This window comes from Geotrypetes seraphini, chromosome 2 (assembly GCF_902459505.1).
Source record: "Geotrypetes seraphini chromosome 2, aGeoSer1.1, whole genome shotgun sequence".
Taxonomy (NCBI): domain Eukaryota; kingdom Metazoa; phylum Chordata; class Amphibia; order Gymnophiona; family Dermophiidae; genus Geotrypetes; species Geotrypetes seraphini.
Window position 1 is genome coordinate 463,422,249 of NC_047085.1, and position 21,356 is coordinate 463,443,604.

The 21,356-nt window shown below is 40.2% G+C and overlaps 1 protein-coding gene across 5 annotated transcripts in view; it reads left to right on the forward strand.

Annotated features, from left to right (window-relative positions):
- NCAPG2 (non-SMC condensin II complex subunit G2) overlaps window positions 1-19,991 on the forward strand; it is a 180,663-nt gene extending 160,672 nt beyond the window's left edge. For all 5 annotated transcript variants that reach the window (XM_033931595.1, XM_033931597.1, XM_033931598.1 and 2 more), the window contains 3 exons: window positions 5,622-5,722; window positions 5,945-6,047; window positions 17,654-19,991. In XM_033931595.1, the coding sequence (XP_033787486.1) occupies window positions 5,622-5,722; window positions 5,945-6,047; window positions 17,654-17,705 (256 nt within the window). In that variant the 3' untranslated portion in view covers window positions 17,706-19,991. The remainder of the gene's footprint in view (window positions 1-5,621; window positions 5,723-5,944; window positions 6,048-17,653) is intronic.
- The last annotated feature ends 1,365 nt before the right edge of the window (window positions 19,992-21,356 follow it).

The following is a 21,356-nucleotide window of genomic DNA, read 5'->3' on the forward strand; positions in this document are numbered from 1 at the left end:
CTGGTTTGGCGTTTGCATCTCTTAAAGTTCAGGTGGCAACATTGGCTTGATATAACAGGCTGATTTGAGATTCCATTGTGATCGAATTCTGAGGCAGGGGGAGGGAGGAGTGTGGGTTAAAGTTGATTCCCTCTCCCCTTGACAACCAATGGTCCCATCTTGAGGTTTGAATCTTATTAGCCTGATGCAGCTAGCGTTTGAGCTGTTGAAGATGATCACCTCAAAGGATGTCACCATAAAGACAGTGTTCCTGGTAGCTGTTTGTTCAGCCACGTGAATTTCAGAGCTGCAGGCTCTCTCATGTGGGGAATCATTCCTGATAATTTCAAGAGTTGTCTATTATAGGTTGTTTTCTCATTCTTCAGAAGGAATGGGTTTAATTCTGTTATTTTCTTAATAATTTTTCATCTACTTTGATATGGAAATACTGAGTAGCTGGAGACTGCATAGAGCAGTTATAGGTTTACTCTGAAATCAGAAGTTCTTAGCCTCCACCTTCTGATAGGACTGCACAAACCCATGTATCTGGACAGATATTGAAGGACTAAATTATCATGCAACATGGGAGTTGTAGGAATAACTGCTGTACGCTGTGTGCAAGTGCTGATGATTCCTGAGTTTATGATAAATATATACTGAAGATGGTAAATTTAGTGAAACTACAAGAAAAAAATCCTGGTTTATTTGTAAATTGTAAGCTTCTAGATAATTCTTGAGAAATATGAAATACAGTAGTAATGTTGAAGGTCAATATTAAAAGGGTTTAACTGGGCGAGAGAGGCTCCTGCCCAGTTAAACATCACTGAGCTAGCCAGTACCGGATATTCAGTGGCATTTCTGCAGTACTAACTATTCAATATCCCTGCTAATTGGCCATTCCCTAACTGGATAAGTGGGAATCTTACTCCTATAAGAACTGCCATCTCTGGATCAGACCTTCGTTCCATCAAGTCCGGCGATCCGCACACGCGGAGGCCCAGCCATGTGTACACCTTGTGTAATTTTAGTACCCATATCCCTCTATGCCTCTCATAAGGAGATGTGCATCTAGTTTGCTTTTAAATCCTAGAACGGTGGATTCCGCAATAACCTCCTCTGGGAGAGCATTCCAGGTGTCCACCACTCGTTGCGTGAAGCAGAACTTCCTGATATTTGTCCTGGACTTGGCCCCCCTTAGCTTCAGTCCATGTCCTCTTGTCTGTGTCACATTGGACATTGTAAATAATTTTTTTCTTGCTCTATTTTGTCGATTCCTTTCAGTATTTTGAAAATCTCGATCATATCCCCTCATTGTCTCCTTTTCTCAAGGGAGAACAATCCCAGTCTCTTAAGTCGTTCCTCATATTCCAAGTTCTCCCTACATTTTATTAGCTTCGTTGCTCGTCTCTGCACCCTCTCCAACAGTTTTATATCCTTCTTTAGGTTGGGAGACCAATGTTGGACACAGTATTCCAAGTGTGGTCTGACCATTGCCCTGTAAATCAGCATTATAACTTTCTCCGATCTACTCATGATTCCTTTCTTTATCATGCCTAACATTCTTTCTATTTGCTTTCTTTGCCGCTGCCGCGCATTGTGTCTATCGGTTTCAGGGTCCTATCTATTGCTCTTACCCAGAGTTGCACCTGACATTCTATACTCGTGTTCCTTGTTCTTTACTTTGCACTTTTCCACATTAAACTTCATCTGCCACTCTGGAGTTCCTCGCTATCCTTCTGCGATCTGATTGCCCAACATAGCTTTGTGTTGTCTACAAACTTGATGATCTCGGATCGAAGAATTTATTTACCAGAACTCCCTAACCTCACCTCATAATCTAATCCTAGGAGATATAAACCTCCATCTTGAAGATCACACCTCTAAACAAGTAATAAATTTACTCTCATACCTCAAAGCACTGAACTACCAGATCCTCGACCCCCAACCCACACACGAAAAAGGCCACCAACTAGATGTCGCTGCTTACATGACCCAACACCCCCACAAACCCAAAATCCATATCTCAAATGGGGCCTGGCACCCTTCACTCTGGTCAGACCACTATGAATACACCTTTAACATCAACTGGCCTCAAAACATCAACAAACAACCGCCAAAAAAAACCTCCTTCAAAACACGCCAAAAAATTGAACCCCCCACATTCTGGGACAAAGCAGACCACTCCATCACCAACACAGCCCCCAACGAATTCATATCCCAATGGCGAACCATAAGCGAAACCATCCTGAATGAACTAGCCCCAGAAAAATTAAAATTTAAAATATGTAGACCTTCTGATAAATGGTTCGACTCCGAACTCCTCCAATCAAAAAAGCTCTGCAGACAACTAGAGAGAGACTGGAAAAAAAATAAGAGCTTAAAACACACTAAAACTGCATGGAGAAATCAAATTAACCAATATAAAACCAAACTCAAGGAAAAACGGAAAGCCTACTACTCCAAAATGATAGGCACAAAAATCCCAGACACAAAAAAGCTATTCAACCTAGTAAAGAACCTCACTGATACTAAACCTTATCTTGCCACTCAAGGTACCCACCCACCGACAGCCATCCACCTAGCAGACTACTTCAAAAACAAAATCACTAACATCAGAACTGCATTCATCGATACACCCACCCATCTCGAAAAGATAACAACAAACCCAATAACAGGCGAAGCCATCGTAGCAGACAGAAGCTGGTCCAACTTCCCAATCCTACTTTGGTCGGATATGAACCGACTCTACAACAAATACAGCCATGCCTCCAGCGAACTAAATAATTGCCCCACCTACCTGTTATCAAACGCCTCCACCACATTCAAAACCAACTTTATGTTATGGATTCAAACCACACTAACAGAAGGCCAATTCCCACAGGACTTAGGAGAGATCTTAATCACCCCAATCATGAAAGATCACAAAGGCCCAATAGATAGCCCCTCCAACTACAGACCTATCGCTTCAATTCCAATATACGTCAAAATAATAGAAGGCCTAGTCACACAATACCTCACAACCTACCTGGAAAAACATAACCTACTCCACCCCTCACAATCAGGATTTCGAACCAACCATAGTACAGAAACACTACTTGTCTCTCTTCTAGATACAGCCCGGCAACACATCAGTAAAGGAAAAAAGATGATACTAATACAACTTGACCTCTCTGCTGCATTTGACCTAGTTGACCACACCATATTACTACAGATACTCGACGCCATAGGGATCTCTGGCAAAGTTTACAATTGGTTTCAAGGGTTCCTCAAATCAAGAACCTATAGGGTAAAATACAATGATATCAAATCAGAGCCATGGGCAAATCCCTGCGGAGTTCCACAAGGATCACCTCTCTCACCTACACTCTTCAACCTCTTTATCTCCTCCCTAGGAGCCACCTTAGATAACCTAAATGTCACATCCTTTAGCTACGCAGACGACATCACCATACTCCTCCCCTTCGACCCTTCAGAGCCCACCACCACCGCAAAGCTGGAAACAACCCTAGATACAGTAGAAAAATGGATGATGGATCATAAACTAAAACTAAACTCAGAAAAAACAAAATTCCTCCTGCTCGAAAAAGCCAAATCTCCTACCATCACAGAACTGATAATCAAAAATACCAAATACCCAATACAACCCGAACTAAAACTACTAGGAGTCACCATAGACAGATGTTGCACAATGCAGTCCCAAATCAACAAGACGACCCAGAAAGCTTTCCTAACCATGAGAAACCTACGCAAAATCAGAAAATTCTTCAACCAAACACAATTCAGACTAGTCGTACAATCCCTAGTCTTAGGTCTGCTGGACTATTGCAACTCCCTTTATCTTCCTTGTCCAGCCATTATGATAAAGCAACTCCAGACCATACAAAACACCGCCCTCAGACTGATCTACTCACTTAGAAAATATGATCACATAACAACCGCCTTCTTAGACTCCCACTGGCTACCCATACAAGCACGAATTCAATTCAAATTCCTCTGCCTATTATTCAAAGCAATACAAGGCTCTTCCCCATCCTACCTAAACAACCGCTTAAACCAGATCTCCACCACAAGACAAAGAAGAACCCCAAATCCTTTTGCCTTCCCTCCACTCAAAGGCACACAACGCAAGAAAATGTTTGACAACCTTCTGGCAACACAAGCAGCAAAACTCAACCATTCCATCTCCAACCTGCTGACAACATCGGACGACTTCAAAACATTCCGTAAAGAAATCAAAACCCTGCTTTTTAAAAAATTCATCCAAAAACCTTAAACCACTTCACCTACCTCCAGCTAAGTTCACCTACCTCCAGATAATTCACCTACCTCGACAGAACTCATCTACCATCAGTCATTCCTCCCCCAAGTATCACACCTAATCACCCTTCAAGTAAACAGACCATATAAAGATTGTAATCTTGCCTACTCTAACTGTGTTCCATTTGCTAATATCACACTGCTAAGCACTGTTAGTTCTCTATCCAACCCATAAGTTCCCCAAGAAAAAAAAAAAATTTGTATCCTCACTGGAAAATGTCCAGTAAAATCCTCTGTAATGTGATCATCACTGGAAATGTCCAGTCAAATCTTTTGTAATCCGCCTTGAACTGCAAGGTATAGGCGGAATAGAAATCCGTAATGTAATGTAATGTAATATCAGAATTACCGTAATCCTCCTAGCCTGGATTGATAGCTATGATCACTTAGGTGCCAGGATGATGCATGCCAAGCATAAATTCTAAATCAGCAGTTGTACATATACTAGAGTTTGTCTTTATATACTTAACTTTAGATGTCAATCCATCTGAAGTTGGAAAAACTGTGAATTTGATTGTGCTTGATCAGAAAATAATTAAAAAATAATAATTTTAAAGCCCATCATGGGGTTCCTCAAAACTACTAATTACAAAAGCTCAATTTTTCTTAAAATTTGAGTGTGTTTTTGCTTAATGGATTAAATTTCTTGGTATTATAGCTATAATTTTTATGTTTTCACACTCAGCAATGATACATTGATAAAAAAGACATTTTATGTCAAGTCTGTTTTATTGAAAAAGAACAATAAATCAGTATAACAAGTGAGGTTGGAGTCCTTAGAACCTCACTAATAAGTGTTACAACTACAAAGTTATAGGACAACATTCTCCTGTTATCAAATAATGATAAAAAGACATTTTATGCAAAAAAAAATCTAGCAGTATTTTATTAAATAAACCTTCAATATCTGCACTGTATTGTGGAAAATAACAGAAATTTAACATACCATATATATTTGAATATAAACCAAGATTTTTGGGCTAAAATAAGTCCCCAAAATGGGGGTATCGGTTTATATTTGAGTCCATCCCAGCCCTTTGTTGACCTGCACGATGCTGTCCTGCTCCCCCAATGACTACCAGTGCACTGATTCCCTGCCCTCTGACCCTCAGAGCACTCCTATTTACCCTTCTCCCACTCCTCTCTCCCCAAGATGACCATGGCTGCTGTCATGCACCCAGATACCTACACCCACAACTAGCATTGCATTTACTGGCACTGAAAAATCTATCCGCGAACCTCTATGTTGTTTTTAAGCTTTAAGTCTCTTACATTTATAAAGAAGCCACATGACAGTTAATATTTATTTTCAAATTATTTTTCAGGTCCTTTTGCAATGAACTTATGGATTCCATTGTTTCTGGAGATATTGAGGGCATTGTCAGCCTTTCAGCATGTTTGTATATTATTGCTGTAGTCAACAAAGGTTAGTATTATTGTTTTCTGGGAGCAGATAGAAAGATTTCTCTAAATTTTGGGGTACTGTATGCTTATGCTGTGACATTCAAACCATTCAAGTAATATGTAAATGATTTTGTGAGATGTAAATATTGTTTCTGTAATCTCAATATTGGAAAAATAAAAGCCAGCTTTAAGTTACCTAATATTTTACATCCCAGCATAAGGATAAATTTATTTTTCTTACCAGGAAAACATAAAATGTCCTCTGCCAAGGATATTGCTTCAACTATTTACAGAAAGTTGAAGAACCATGGCGACGTTACTATGGAAGATAGTGGCTGTATTGAAAGGTAAGCAAGAAGAAGAATCACAGTCCTAGGATGAAGACTGAAAAAAAAAACTGTATGAAGCTAAAACACATTTCTCCTTTTGCTGTACATCAGATTCTAGAGATATGATAGAATGAGAATAAAAATGTACTATATTTTTAATCTTTGCTCTTGATGGACTTTTCAGTTCAGGATCATTTATTGTGTTTATGATGTGAAAAACTCAATGGCCCAATTCCTGAATTAAAATCATAGACAAAAAGACATTTGTTCAGGACCAATATGTTTACTATGAATAGTGAGATAAAATTAAATAGGCTTCCCCCCCCACCCTAGTAAAATCCAGATTCACAGGAATCAGGAACTATACAAGAGTGGGAAAATGCACTTCTTTGTCACCTTTACTGATGGATAATAGCTTATCATGACCAGCATGACTGAGACCAAACTACAATTCTCCCTCAGTATTCACAGTTTCCCTATTTGCGAATTTGATTAGTCGCAATTTTTTTTTTCTTCTTCTATTTTTCTTCTATTTGCAGGCTGCCCGAACCTCCCCAGACCTTACTCTTATGAGTTCCTATTGTAGTCTCGAGACTACAACGGGAACTCACGGCAGCTATTTTGATGATGGCTCTGCACGGGGCAGGAGCATAGGAAGGTCGCTCCTGCCCTGCGTCACCGCTAGACCACCAGGAAAGGTCCGGGGATGTGGGGGTTGGTCAGAGCCAGCCTCAAAACTTATTCGCGATTTTTCCCTATTCGCGGGCCAGCTCTGCACCTAACCCCCATGAATACGGAGGGAGAGCTGTATTGGTTATATTTATTTATTTATTTCGATTTCTATCCCGTCATCCCAGTAGCTCAGAACGTGTTACAAGCCAACATTCACAGTGGAAAACATTTTGGACAGTACAAGACTATACAGCAACTTAAGTACATTTTGGATAGTTCAAAGATTATGCAGCAACTTAAGTACAGGAGAGTGCAGAAATGAGGGGGATTATAGGGGGTCAAGGGGTAGTATGCAGTTAGAATTTCAGTTGAAGAGGAGGGTCTTTACTGCTTTCCGGAAGGTCATCAGAGAGTTCTGTAGTCTGATTTGTGGGGGGGCATTAGTTCCAGAGATAGGGGATGAAGTGGCTGTAGGAGCGTTTGCAGGTGGTTTCTGACAGGAGAGACCTTCCTGGGGGGATATATAGGCGTTTCTCCATTTTAGAGCAGAGGAGGTGGGTGGAGGTGTACAGGGTTAGCTTGGATCCTATGTATGCTGGGGTGGTGGCGTAGATTCTTTTATGTGCTATCACCAGGGCCTTGGAAGCACAGCATTGGTTGATCGGGAGCCAGTGCTCTGCACAGACTGCTGGGAAAATAGTTGAGGTTGTGTAGGAGGCGGATTGCTGCATTTTGTACGCACTGGAGGCATGTTAGATCTTTTTTGCCCATTCCATTAAATAGGGAGTTACAGTAATCCATCCTGGCGAGAACATAGGCGTAGAGGAGTTGGGCTAGGTCAGGTTTGGAGATTTAAGGTTTGATTCTTCTCAGTTGGCGGAAGTAGTAGAAGGAGGTGGAGGCTATTTGAGATATGTGGGTGGATAGGGACAGGTGGTCGTCTAATGTTACTCCTAGGCTGCGTACCTGATCTGCTGCTGTTAGTGAGGTGGAGTCCCATGATAGAGTCGGGCGTGTGTATTTGGTACTTTTTTCCTAATCCTTAAGAGTTCGGATTTGGAAGCGTTCAGCTGTAGTTTGTTGTTTGACATCCAGGTTTTCATGTCAGAGAGGCAGAGTTGGAGGTTATCAATTTGGGATGATCGGTTTTTGCTTAGTGGGAGGAGCAGTTGGATGTCATCGGCGTAAGAGTGAATTTTGATGTACTTCTGGGCTATATCTAGGACAGGTCTGATGTAGAGGTTAAAAAGGAGGTGGGATAGAAGGGCGCCTTGGGGAATACCATATTTGATAGGTTTGGGGTCAGATTTGGTCAGCCCTAGTAGGACTGTTTGGGTTCTTTGGTGAAGGAAGGAGGTGAACCACTGGAGGGCTGAGTCCTTGATTCCGAGGTCACAGAGTCTAGATAAGAGGAGGTGATGGTCGACAATGTCAAAGGCAGCACTGAGGTCAAGTAGGACCAGTAGGGCATCGCTGCCTTTGTCAAGTATTGACCAACTATCATCTATGATATCCAGGAGTACTGACTCTGTACTGTGGCCTTTTCGGAAGCCAGATTGTGCGGGAGACAGGGCCGCTTGTTCTTCTATAAAAGGATGTAATCGGCGGAGCACTATTCGTTCTAGGAGTTTGGAGACAAATGGGAGGTTGGAGACTGGTCGGTGGTTGCCAGGTTCATTGGGGTCAAGAGTGGATTTCTTGAGTTTGGGTTTGATAGTAGCTGACTTCTAGCTGAGTGGTACTGTCCCCGTGGAGAGGGAGGAGTTAATGATGGGGAGGATAGATTCTGATATGGAATTTGTTCTTGGTGCCCAGCATTTTGGTACCCAACTTTTGTGCACTTTATAGAGTCAGCATCAAGAAAAAGGATCTAGGTGGCATAGACTGAAATGTCCTCAGTAGTGCTGCCTGAATCAGGAATAAATATTTGATTCGATTCAGCCTATTGAATCAAATTTTTTGCACAATTGGGTGTTTTTTTCCAAACATCCTGGTGAGTTTATTTTATAGCCTCTTCACCCCCTTTTCCCTTTCCTACCCACACTGGCGCTGTGGTGTAAACAAAATAAACAAACAAAAAAAGACTTTGCCTCTCTCTGTTAAATCCTAGCTCAGCTCTGGCAGGATACAATCTGACACAACAAAACAGAAAATAATTTTTTTTTTTTTTTTTTTTACCTTTTGTTGTCTGGTCATTTTTCAAATCATGTTGGTCCCAGGCTTTGCAACAAATATCTTCTGATAACTTGCTTGCCAGGGTATCTTGCCCAGATCCACCATCTCTCCTTTTCTCAACTACCCTGTCATCCAGCATCTCTCCCTCCTTCCCCACCAGCTCTCCCTTTCTCTTTCTAACAACCTTCCTATCCAGTATCCGGAAGTTACATCAGAAGCAAGGACTCCGGTGGCAAAAAGAAAGCCCGAATGGGTCTCTAGCAAGGGGGCCAACAAATCGGAGAATCGATTTGAATCGCGAATCGGGCAGCACTAGTCCTCAGTGAGCAGCAGCAGCAGCCCAAAAGAAAACAGAATATTGGAGATTGTTAGGCAAGGAGCAGAGAATTAAAACTAAGAATATTATAATGCCTCTGTATTGCTCCATACAGTGTAATTCTGTTGCCCTATCTCCAAAAAAGTTATAGTAGAACTGGAAAGATACAAAGAAGGACAACCAAACTAATTAATGGTATGGAATGACTCGCATGAGGAAAGGCTAAAGAAGGTAGGGCACTTCAGCTCTGAAAAAAAGAAGACTGAAGGAAGATATGATCGAGGTCTATAAAATCCTAAGCAACGTGGAACGGGTAAATGCAAATCAGTTGTTTACTGCTTCAAAAAGTACAAAAATTAGGGGGGGGGACACTATGAAGTTGCATAGTAGCACATTGTAGTACAAATATTTTTCCTAGTTGTTTTAAATCAGTTTATAGTTAAGCTTTGGACAAATTTCTGGAGGAAAAGTCCATAAATTATTAAGGTAGGGAAAGCCACGTCTTATCTCTGGGTTTAAGTAGCATGGGATCTTGCTACTTTTGAGACTTTTGACTTGGATTGGCCACAGTTGAAAACAGAATACTTGGCTTAGATGGACCTTTGTATTGACCCAGTAGGGTAACGTTCTTATGTTTCTACTGGTCCATAGTGGAGGGGGGGAGCAATAAGATTGGTGCTGGGCTGGAAAATGTGAGAGAGGTAATGGGCTGTTGAGTAGGTCTATATGCAAATGCTAGAAGCCTAAAAAATAAAATAGGAGAGTTAGAGTATATAGCACTGAATGATGAGATAGATATAATAGGCATCTCGGAGACCTGGTGAAAGGAGGACAATCAATGGGACGCTGTGTTACCTGGGTGCAAATTATATCGCAAGGATAGAGTAGATCAAATTGAAGGAGGGGATTGCGCTATATGTTAGAGGGAATTGAATCAAATCAAATAAACATTTTGCATGACATAGATAGCAGTGTGGAATCCTTAAGGATAGAAATTCCATGTGCGAAGGGAAGGAATATAAGGGTAAGGTTATACTACTGTCCCCCCGGGACAAAATGACCAGACAGATGAAAAAATGTTTTCAGAGATTAGGAAAGCTGGAGAAATGGGCAACATTATAATAATGGGTGATTTCAATTACTCAAAATATCTAAGGAAAGGACATATATAATCACTAGGTTTCTCAAATTATGTCCTATCAGGAACCACAGGATGTTCCAGGATTGGTGCGTGGCTGTGGTGGAAGGAGCTTGGGTTCCTTTTTGAAGATGTTTACTGCTGAAATTCTCAGTGCCAGAGTTTGTCCATGTGTTTGAATATGATGCAGTTCCAGTACATGGTGGGCCTCAACTTTTGTTGGTGATGTAGGATGACCTTTTCCCCTGACGCAGCATAGTGAAACAGAGATTTTTCCGTCTGGTGTGACTGGCTGCAGGGCCAAGCGGGCCAGTACCTTTTTGGTGCTTGGAAGATAGCTTGGATACCATCTGCAGCTAAGTTTTTCTAATTTTTTTTCTGCTCACTATTGACATTGTTTGAGACTTTGAAGATGTACTGCATGTTGTGCTTACATACTTGAACTTTGAAATTTGGCGTCCTAATAATTTTTGAGGTGGTTCCTTCGAGGGCTGCTACAGTGTTTTTCTCATTGCTGATAAGTTGCTACATGTGTGTTTGTGACTTTACCTACTTTGATCTTATAAGTGGAGTTTTTTTTTTTATCAGATGAAGCTGAATTGAGACTTTTTCTCCACTTTTTTCTTTTGTTTGACTGAGTGGGTGTGTACACAGTGTGTGTGATTATTGTGCAGTGGGTGGGCCTTGCAGTGTCTTGGGGATCCCCTGTGGTTCCTGATAGGACATAATTTGAGAAACTTAGTGATTTCAATGATCCCAACATTGACTGGTTAAATGTTACATTAGGGAGTGCTAGGGAGGTAAAATTCCTAGATGTCATAAATGACTGCTTCTTGGAGCAACTGGTCCAGGAACCGACAAGGTGTGCTATTTTGGATTTTGTCCTTAGTAGAATGCAAGACATAGTACAGGAGTTAACTGTGTTGAGTCTACTAGGAAACAGTGATCATAACGTGATCAAATTTGAGCTGATACCAGGAACAAAATAAATCTACTTTAGGGGCATTTAATTTTCGAAAGGGCAACTATGATAAAATGAGGAAAATGGTTAAACAGAAGTTAAAAGGATCAGTTGCAAAGATTAGGACTGTAAACCAGGCATGGATACCGTCGTGGAAGCCCAGACCAGATGTATTCCACGTATCAGCAAAGGTGGAAAGAAGAGGAAACGAGAGCCGGCATGGTTAAAAGGTGAAGCGAAAGAGGCTTTTACAGCAAAAAAACATTCTTTGAAGAATGGAAAAAGGATCCGAATTACAAAAATAAGAAGAGAAACAAGCACTGGCAAGTTAGTTGCAAAGCATTGATAAAGACAGCTAAGAAAGAATATGAAGAGAAACTTGCAAAGGAGGCAAAAACTCATAGCAATTTTTTTAGGTACATTTAGGTACATCAGAAGCAGAAAGCCTGTGAGGGAATCTGTGGGACCGTTGGATGATCGAGGAACAAAAGGGATGTTCAGAGAGGATAAGGCCATAGCAGAAAGACTGAATGAATTCTTTGCTTCAGTCTTTACGGAAGAAGATGTAAGAGAACCGGAAATGGTTTTTAAGGGGGGTGATGTGGAGGAACTGAAAGAAATCTTGGTGAATCTGGAAGATGTACTAAGCCAAATCGACAAGTTAAAAAGTGATAACATGCCAGGACCGGATGGTATACATCCCAGGGTACTAAAATAACTCAAACATGAAATTGCTGACCTGCTGTTAGTGATCTGTAACCTGTCGCTAAAATCATCTATAGTACCTGAAGAATGGAGGGTGGCCAATGTTACGCCAATTTTTAAAAAGGGCTCCAGGGGAGATCTGGGAAATTACAAACCGGTAAGCCTCACTTAGTGCCAGGCAAAATGGTAGAAACGATTATAAAAAATAAAGTTTTGGAACACGTACACAAATATGATTTAATGAGACGGAGTCAGCGTGAATTCAGCCGAGGGAGATCTTGCCTCACAAATTTTCTTGACTTCTTTGATGGTGTGGATAAAGGTGAGCCGGTTATATAGTGTACCTAGATTTTCAGAAAGCTTTTGATAAAGTTCCTCACGAGAGGCTCCTGAGAAAATTAAAGTGTCATGGGATAGGTAGCCAAATTCAGTTGTGAATTACGAATTGGTTATCGGATAGAAAATGGAAGGTAGGGTTAAATGGTTATTTTTCTCAATGGAGGAGAATAAACAGTGGAGTGTCGCAGGGGTCTGTACTGGGGCCGGTGCTATTTAACTTATTTATAAATGATATGGAAATTGGAATGACGAGTGAGGTGATTAAATTTGCAGATGACACTAAACTGTTCAAAGTTGTTAAAACACATGCGAATTGTGAAAAATTGCAGGTGGACCTTAGGAAATTGGAAGACCAGGCATCCAAATGGCAGATGAAATTTAATGTGGACAAATGCAAAGTGATGCACATTGGGAATAATAACCTGAATCACAGTTACCGGATGCTAGGATTCAGCACCCAAGAAAAGGATCTAGGTGTCATCGTAGACAATACGAAGAAATCTTCTGCCCAATGTGTGGTGGCAGCCAATAAAACAAATAGGATGCTAGGAATTATTTTAAAAGGGATGGTTAACAAAACTAAGAATGTTATAATGCCCCTGTATCACTCCATGGTGCAACTTCATATGGAGTATTGCGTTCAATTCTGGTTTCCTTATCTCAAGAAAGATATATAGTGGCGCTAGAAAAGGTTCAAAGAAGAGCAACCAAGATGGTAAAGGGGATGGTACTCCTCTCGTATGAGGAAAGACTAAAACGGTTAGGGGTCTTCATTTTGGAAAAGAGATGGCTGAGGGGTGATATGATTGAAATCTTCAAAATCCTGAATGGAGTAGAACAGGTACAAGTGGATGGATTTTTCACGCCGTCAAAAATTACAAAAACTAGGGGACACTAGATGAAGTTACAGGGAAATACTTTTAAAACCAATTGGAGGGAAAAAAAAATTAACTCAGAGAATAGTTAAGCTCTGGAACGCGTTGCTAGAGGATGTGGTAAGAGCGGATAGCTTAGCTGGTTTTAAGAAAAGTTTGGACAAGTTCCTGGAGGAACTTGTCCACATAGTCTGTTATATAGAAAGACATGGGGGAAGCCACTGCTTACCCTGTATTGGTTGTAATTGAGAGACTGACTCAAGTCAATTAAACCACCAGAAGAGAAGGAACCACTATACAGTAACTCAGCTCAGAGACATAAAACTCTGAAGAGGGGGAAGTTACCCCCTCTTGGGGCAAGAGTTTATCATCCAATCATAGCATAATTATTGATAAAAGCGGATCCAACTCAAAGGTGTTCAAGTAATTAATTTCTGTATATATATATATATGGCTCTTAATGATAATGCTTTCAAAAATGCTTTCAAAAAAGGATTTCCAAAGAGTAATTGCACTCAGGTTGTCACTAGCAATATGAAAGCTTCACTTAGCTTATTTGCAAAGAACAGCTCATCAGGGTCCCGACGCGGCCCTGTTTCGGTGTCTGCTTCAGGAGACCCCGCCAACTGAGAGTTGAAAATTGCTACAAAGTCACACCATGTTCAAGTTCGATAACTGTGATCTAAAATGCAAAAACAGTAAACTTAAGAAAAATGCAACAGAAACGTGCACTGAGACTCGAAAGGCTACAGTATCTGTGCAAAGCAGTTAAATATTTATAGCTGTCATTCCGGAGAAAAGGCACACTGAAACATACATACCGGTCAAAAAATTGAAAAGTTCCGTGCAACGGAGAACGCCGGCACCCGCTCCGACTTTTAAACCAGAGTGGGGGGGGGAAAACCGAGCGTAAGAACGTGATGACATCATAGATTCACAAACAGAAGCAGCAAAAATTCCTTACTACAGTAGCCAGACGTGATCAGAGGAATGCAGCCCACTCGATCTCGTTGTTAAGACCATTCGGGTGGAGAGTTCTGAGGTTGTAAATCCACTTTTGTTCTCTCCTCCACAGCATACGGGCAGTATCACCACCCCTTGAGCAAAATAAACAGTCCAACACTGTAAATGTAAGATCTTCCAAAGTGTGATCCGCATGTTGCCAGTGTTGCACCAGGGGGGCTTCCTGTACCCCTGTCCATATGCGGCTTATATGTTCCCCAATGCGAAGCTTCAAATTACGAGTGGTGCACCCCACAAACACGAGCTGGCACGGGCATGAAATAGCGTATACTATATGATGAGAATTGCAATTGGTACTTAACTGGGTATACTTAAAATGAGACGGCAATGACATTTGTTGAATGGTGACACTATATTTACATATTTTACAATGTCCACACGGAGAATGCTGATCCCGCAAAGGCTGTTGAAAAGGTAAACTTGAGAACTGAGAATGTGTCAATTTCTGTTTGAGATTAAGAGGTTTAGAAAATGCAAACCTGGGAACCTCTTGAAAAGCTTCGTGATACTGCATGACAGGCCAGTGATGTTTAATGATTTTCTTGATTTGGAAAGCATGAATAGAATATGGTAAGACACAGACCAACGGACAGGATTCTGGTTTGGATTGTGACTGCAATAGCAGGGAACGGTTGGCATATAAGCCTCTCTTGTAGGCTTTCTTAAGAATTGAAGGTGGATAGCCTTTTGATAAGAACCTATGCCTAACTTCCTCTGCCCTGTACACATATTCTTCCACCGTGGAGCAGAGTCTCCTGAGACGTAAAAATTGTCCAGTGGGTATGTTGTTCCTTAGGTGCTTAGGATGAAAACTGTCATATTGCAGTAAATTGTTCCTGTCCGTGGGCTTCCGGTATGAGACAATTTTTCCCATGATTCATTTGCATCATCAACAGTCCCAAAATCACCTTCTCTTAAATTGTCATAAAATTAACATATGATTCTCTTTTTAAAGAAATTTTGAAATAGCAAAAAGTACTTAGCTTAGTTAAACAAGGATCTGCTACTAACATGGGCCATGTTTTGTGAGACCACTCGCTGCTTCAGACAAGATCCTCCATAAATTCAACATGCCAACTTGTCCCTTTTACTCTTTTAGCTTAATTTTTACTGTTATATATGGCAAAGGAATGAAATGTTAAGGTGGGAACTCATTATATGAGTGTATTTATTTTCTCTTTATAATTTAAGTATATGCTATAATGGTTTGCAAGTGTTTAGCAAGACAAGCAAAAACATTTTAATAAATTTTAACTTGATAAACAAGCAATGTCTTGCAATACAAATAGATACAGTATACATGTGTCACATCATCACAACTGAGCCGATTGTTCTTCTGTCTCTGACGGTGTGAGAGTGTAGTGACTGTTCTAAATGAGTGAGGTATTGCAATACAAGTGCACACAGTATTTTGTATTAAAGTTTTTGGGTTGTGGAACGAATCGTCTTGAGTTTCGTTTATTTCTTATGGGGGAAATTCGCTTTGATATACGAGTGTTTTGAATTACAAGCATCGGAACAAATTATGCTTGCAAACCAAGGTTTTCCTGTAGTGACATATGATTGTCTAGGAAGAAATTTCTAGGCTACCTTTTGCTACCTAATTGCTCTTTGTCATGCTTCTACCAAATTACCGTAATTTTTGCTTCATAAGACGCACCTGACCATAAGACGCACCCTAGATTTAGAGGAGGAAAACAAGAAAAAAAATAGTCTTCATAATTAAGTTACCCTCATCACAACCTCAGCAGAACTACTTTCTTCTAAGGAATCTTCTTGAGGTCTCATCCAATTAAACAGATGTAATAGTGCATAGCCACACTGAAATCTTGGTGAACTTAACATTGTATAACACATGTCCCTGCATTGTGCCCACAGACACAACAAATGGATCACCCAGCCAAACTAAGACTTCCCCTAACACAGTTTCCACATTTAACAATCCTTTTATTTAGAAGTTGCTTAACTTATTACCAAGGGAATAGCATAATTTTTTTTAAAACACTTCCACTTTAAAGGTCTGCAAATGCTCACATGTACAGTGAATAGCAAGAAAACACCCAGCCTGAAATAGCTTGCATTTTCTGTGGCCAAGTGGCTATAACATCCAGCTTTATTGAAAATTACCACATGGTTCAGACTACAGTATTTGAATTACTCGCAAATGGCTTTCATTTGCTTTCTGCTGAACAGCCTGTATCCTGTGGCTATCAAGTGGCTATAAAAAAGCCAATTTAGCAGTACAAGGTTATATGTTCTATAAGGATATCACCTATTCAGTGACTCGACCTTGGCCTTGATGTCTAGTATTTGGATACTATTCAAAATGTGTTATTTTCTAACCAAGTATTAGGATCATGACTGAAAAAAAAAAAAAAAAGACTAGCTTCCATTTGAAACTCAGAAATTTACACTGGAGAGTTTAATAGCACAAAGTACACTGGCAAAAAGGAAATACACACCAAAACGACTATAGCTTTTCAACACTGCAGTACACAACCTAATGCTCCCAACAGACCACGTACAAACGTTAATCTAAATGTCTAAACATCCTTTCTATGTTCCTGGTACCTGTGGATCGTCTAAATGGTGGTTGTATTGACGAATGTTGACTGCGGAACCTTCTAAAAAAATACATTTTCTTGACACTTACAACAGCTCTCGGCTCTGGCGTTGGTGTGTAGCTTTGGCTGGGGAATGTTGCTGCCCCATTGCCAGCGACTCTTCGTCCTTGGGCTCCGCCTCCTCCCTGAGCAAGGGGACAGCCATGGTCCCAGTTCGCTGCCCCAGAAGTTATTGATAGAGGCCAGCGGCAGTGCCTGCGCTCTCCTCCAAGCTCATCGCGGATGGAGGGCGAGGTCAGCTGTGAGGGCTTAGTGCCACCATCCCACTCTTCCACCCCGATGGTTGCGTTTGCGGCAGTGCCTGTGCTGTCCTCTGAGCTCATCGCAGACGGAGGGCAAGGTCAGCTGCAAGGGCTCAGCGCCACCATCCTGGCCTCCTCACCCCAATGGTTGTGTCTGCAGCGTTGCCTGTGCTCTCCAAGCTCATCGTGGATGGAGGGCGAGGTCAGCTGTAAGGGCTCAGCGCATGAGGGCAGTGTCTAGAGACATGGTAAGGTGTAATTCTCTCTGCGGCTGGGTATATTAACTCCATAAGACACACCCTTATTTCCACCCACTTGCGGGAGGGGGGGAGTGCATCTTATGGAGCGAAAAATATGTTAATGTTAGTTGGCAAAAGCCATGGGATCCACTTATGGCTAGTCAATATATTGTAGGTTTTTATAGTACAGAATTTTTCTTAAAATTGCATTGTTTTTATTAGGTTAGGAGATCTATTGGTTCTTAAATTGCTACTAAAGTTATTTATTGAATGAGAAGAGTACAGTTTTGCTAAAATATTCTTCTTGGGTTTCAGGGCTCTTTTTGAATTATCTGTTAAGATTTTGGATGACCTTCTGCTGCCTTGACCAGTGTTCTTCACAGATGTGGAACTGATGAACATAAAGCTAGAACATTCAAAAGACTCATAATGTACATGTGATTTATCTATTTTTGTAGCTGTGCTAAAATCAAGTATATTTAAATAATTTCTTCAGCCTAATCATTGTATTCTATTAGATTTGTTGAATTCTATTGCTCTGCTGTTGATTTTGAGCTACTGACTGGATGGACAGTAGAAAACTGGCTGTTCAGTTTTGGTGGTGTACAGTAGTCATATCTCAAATACAAAGCAATGGCTGCAGTTAAATAATAGGGAGGTTACATTATGTAAAAATATTGATGTATAACATGATTAATTTTCTCGTATGTGCTTTCTATGGCATTGTAATTTTCCTCTCCTGGCTTTGGTGATGACTTCAGTATGTTTGAGGGGGGGAGTTGTATTTGTTTACACAAGATAATAAAGTTTGAACCAAAAATTAATTTTTAAACAGTTCTGTCTTAATTAAATTAAAATTCAAAATGAAGATTTGCTTTATATATATTTTTATATTCTGAGATCAAAATAACAATATTTGCATGAGAGGGGATGAAAATGTTCAGTAGTTGTATATCTGAGCTAATGTACCATAAATTAAAAAATAAAACAAAATGGTGTTGCTTCAAATGACCCTTTATGTGGTACTTAAGAAAATGTGTAATGCGCAAAAATGTTTCTAGGAATCCAGATGTTTTTAAAGTTATGTTAAACAGCAGTTATACCTCTCCCAAGCTTCCTTTTTGCTGAAATTGTTGTAAGAAGGATTTCTGTTAATTTTGTGGTTGCCATTAAAATCATTTAATTCTGTGACATAAACATAGGAGTCTGTACTCTAGGTGAATATCCTCTAATCGTGAGCGGTTGCAGAGGGATGTCAATCACATCTTTCAGCTCTTCCTCTTTCCAGTGGAGTATAGTGCCCTCTTCAGTTTTTCCTTCAGAAAGCGAACTGAGAAGGTATGTCCTGATTGCTCTGTTTGGTTTAATTATTTTTGGGTATTTTTATCCAATTCATGACACTTAGGTGCCTAGAGGTCCCCAGTTTGGGGCTACTCTGCCTGGGAAAGGTTGCAGATTCTGCGCAGGAAGTTTTCAGCTCGTGGGGCAACCCCCAGGTGTACTTGCTGAGTCAGCCTGCTCTGTGCATTTTGGAAGCTCAGGGGACCATTCAGAGGCTTGAGTGCAGGCTGTGGAGCCCCTGTATTAGTCCCTTTAGGCTTCAGTGAGCAAGCTGCATTTCTCACTCCCCCTATCATGGCATGAGGATCCATGGGATTTGAGCTCATAGTTGATACCGATCCAACTGGCAGCCCAAAGACCTCCAGTTTTGGATCATTTGTGAAAGAAATTGAGGCATGACGAAGATGGGAAGGCATAGTATTCCATAAAGGAGCTGTAACTGAAAAAAAGGCACTGTACTCCACTGGTGAAGGAGGAGGAGCTGAAAGATGTGATTGACATATTGTAATATTTCACAATCAGAGGATAGTCACCTAGAGTAGACTCCTATGTGTATTAATGGAAAAAAGATTATCCAGGTAAGAACCTAATCTTCCGTTAAAAAAATAACACTACGGACAATTATAATCTTCTGTTCTTGATTATAGAATGACCCATCAAGTAAAATGATTTTTTAACTGAACTATGTGTCATTTATATCAGATGTTGAAACTTATTTAAAAAATATTTTTGTACTCTGGAATTATGTCATTAATTATGGTTAAAAATTTGAAGTGCATTAAGCCAACCAATTTCCCAAACTGAATGCCACTGGATGGGAAAATTGATTGATTATTGGTGGGGAGGAAAGGATGTGCTTTAGGCACTGTTGCTTTCTTTCATCTGTTGTGCTATAATCATTGGAGATGAGGATATGGAAGAGGAATAGTGGGGTAAAAGAGTATATGAAGTTAATGCCCCTTGTCTAATTAAAATGAGCCCCCAAGCCCCTCTTTCACATTGTGTGACAGTGGATAGGAGTATTGTAGAACAAGAGATTTTACAGGGATGGAGCATTGTGTGAACACTTTGTGAAATTATTACCAGCTGAGATTAAGCATTAGGTAAAATTGTTATCCTTTTGTAAAAAGTTGGGAACCTACTTTTTGAGCAGGCATTTGTTCAATCTGATGAATTTAGGGGAATTATTTCTTATTTGCCTTCCTGTAATTTTAAGGTATTGGTATAATAGTGTTCTATATTCCATTGAGAACTATAGTGGATTAGTGAGTTTTATAAATGATTTCATATCAATAAACCTTCCTGTTTTGCTCTTTTGTCTCATCCTGGTCTTCTTTCCTTTGCCACCTCCTCTTTGGCCCTCTATTGTCCTTCTTTTCTTTCTTCAATACACAGGTTTTTCTTTTCCAATCCCTCTCAAACATCAATACTTTGATAAACATAGTCATTGAATAAGAAATTGTTTAATATCATGATGACATTAGTGAATGATGTCTGGCCTCTTAAACATAACAGACCTTGCTGGTTGAAATGGGTATCCCAATATGTGAACTGTGCCCCAAAATATACCCTTGGAAGAGAGTCTGCATAGTTCATTAGTCTTACTATCTGAACATTTATAACTGAATTTCAAGATAGACTCATTGATATAAACAATATTTGATAAACCACCCTTAAACAATATTTGATTAACAACCCTTCATTAGAAAATCACCAAGGTGAAATATAAAACCAAAGCAATTAAGACACTGACTAACAAGCAAAAAATGGAAATGATAATTACAAGAGCATAATAAACCAATAGACAGCACTTAATAGCAAGAATGCAGAAAATAGGGATAGTATGAGTACTCTATGGGTGAAAATTAAAACACAGAAATGTATAAATTTGAGAATGTCGGAGGGGGAAGTGGAGTTATGGGGGCAGACTGAATGATGGCGGGGGAGGGATTGATTTGGTTTTTTGGGGGGGGATGGGGAGTTGGGTATAGTTCTGGGATTGGGGGTGACTGTGACAGGGCTTCGCTTCTAGGGATAGTGAGGAATTTATTATTTGTATTAGATCAGCAAGGCCTGGGATTGTGAGCATTATTTTCTGTATATCACTGTTATGTTGTACTCTGTTTTGTTTTATAAACTCTTTAATAAAAATTAAAAAAAATAATAATAATTTTGAGAATGTCTGTGAAAAAGCCCCTTTAAGTTTTTTTACGATTTTTCAAAGTATAATTTGGAAGGTAATGCATTTTTACATAATCTAGAGGCAGCACAGTAAAAAGCTGAATTTCAAGAATAGTCAAGATGAAGTCTAGTAGGAGCAGGTATATTCAGTTAATAAGCATGAGAAGACCTAGGCAAAATTGAAGAACTGTATAGGATAACGATAGGGTTGTGGCCCCAAAATTGGTGTGATCATCGTCTGGAGCAGGTGCGGTCCTACTAGACCAGGGTTTTACATTTCTGGCACCTGCAGTACTTTCACAAGAATCGTGTCTAAGGCAGCACCTAATGGCATCTAAGGCCACTTCCAGTGTTAATAACAAATCAAAAATATAGGTTCCACATACAATTGTGTCAGTTTAAACAAGAGGAAAAGACCTCAGAAGCCTGCACCATATAGAATATTCAATTCATACAATGTTTTTTTAGCAGGACAGGTTCTCTATCATTGGTCTCA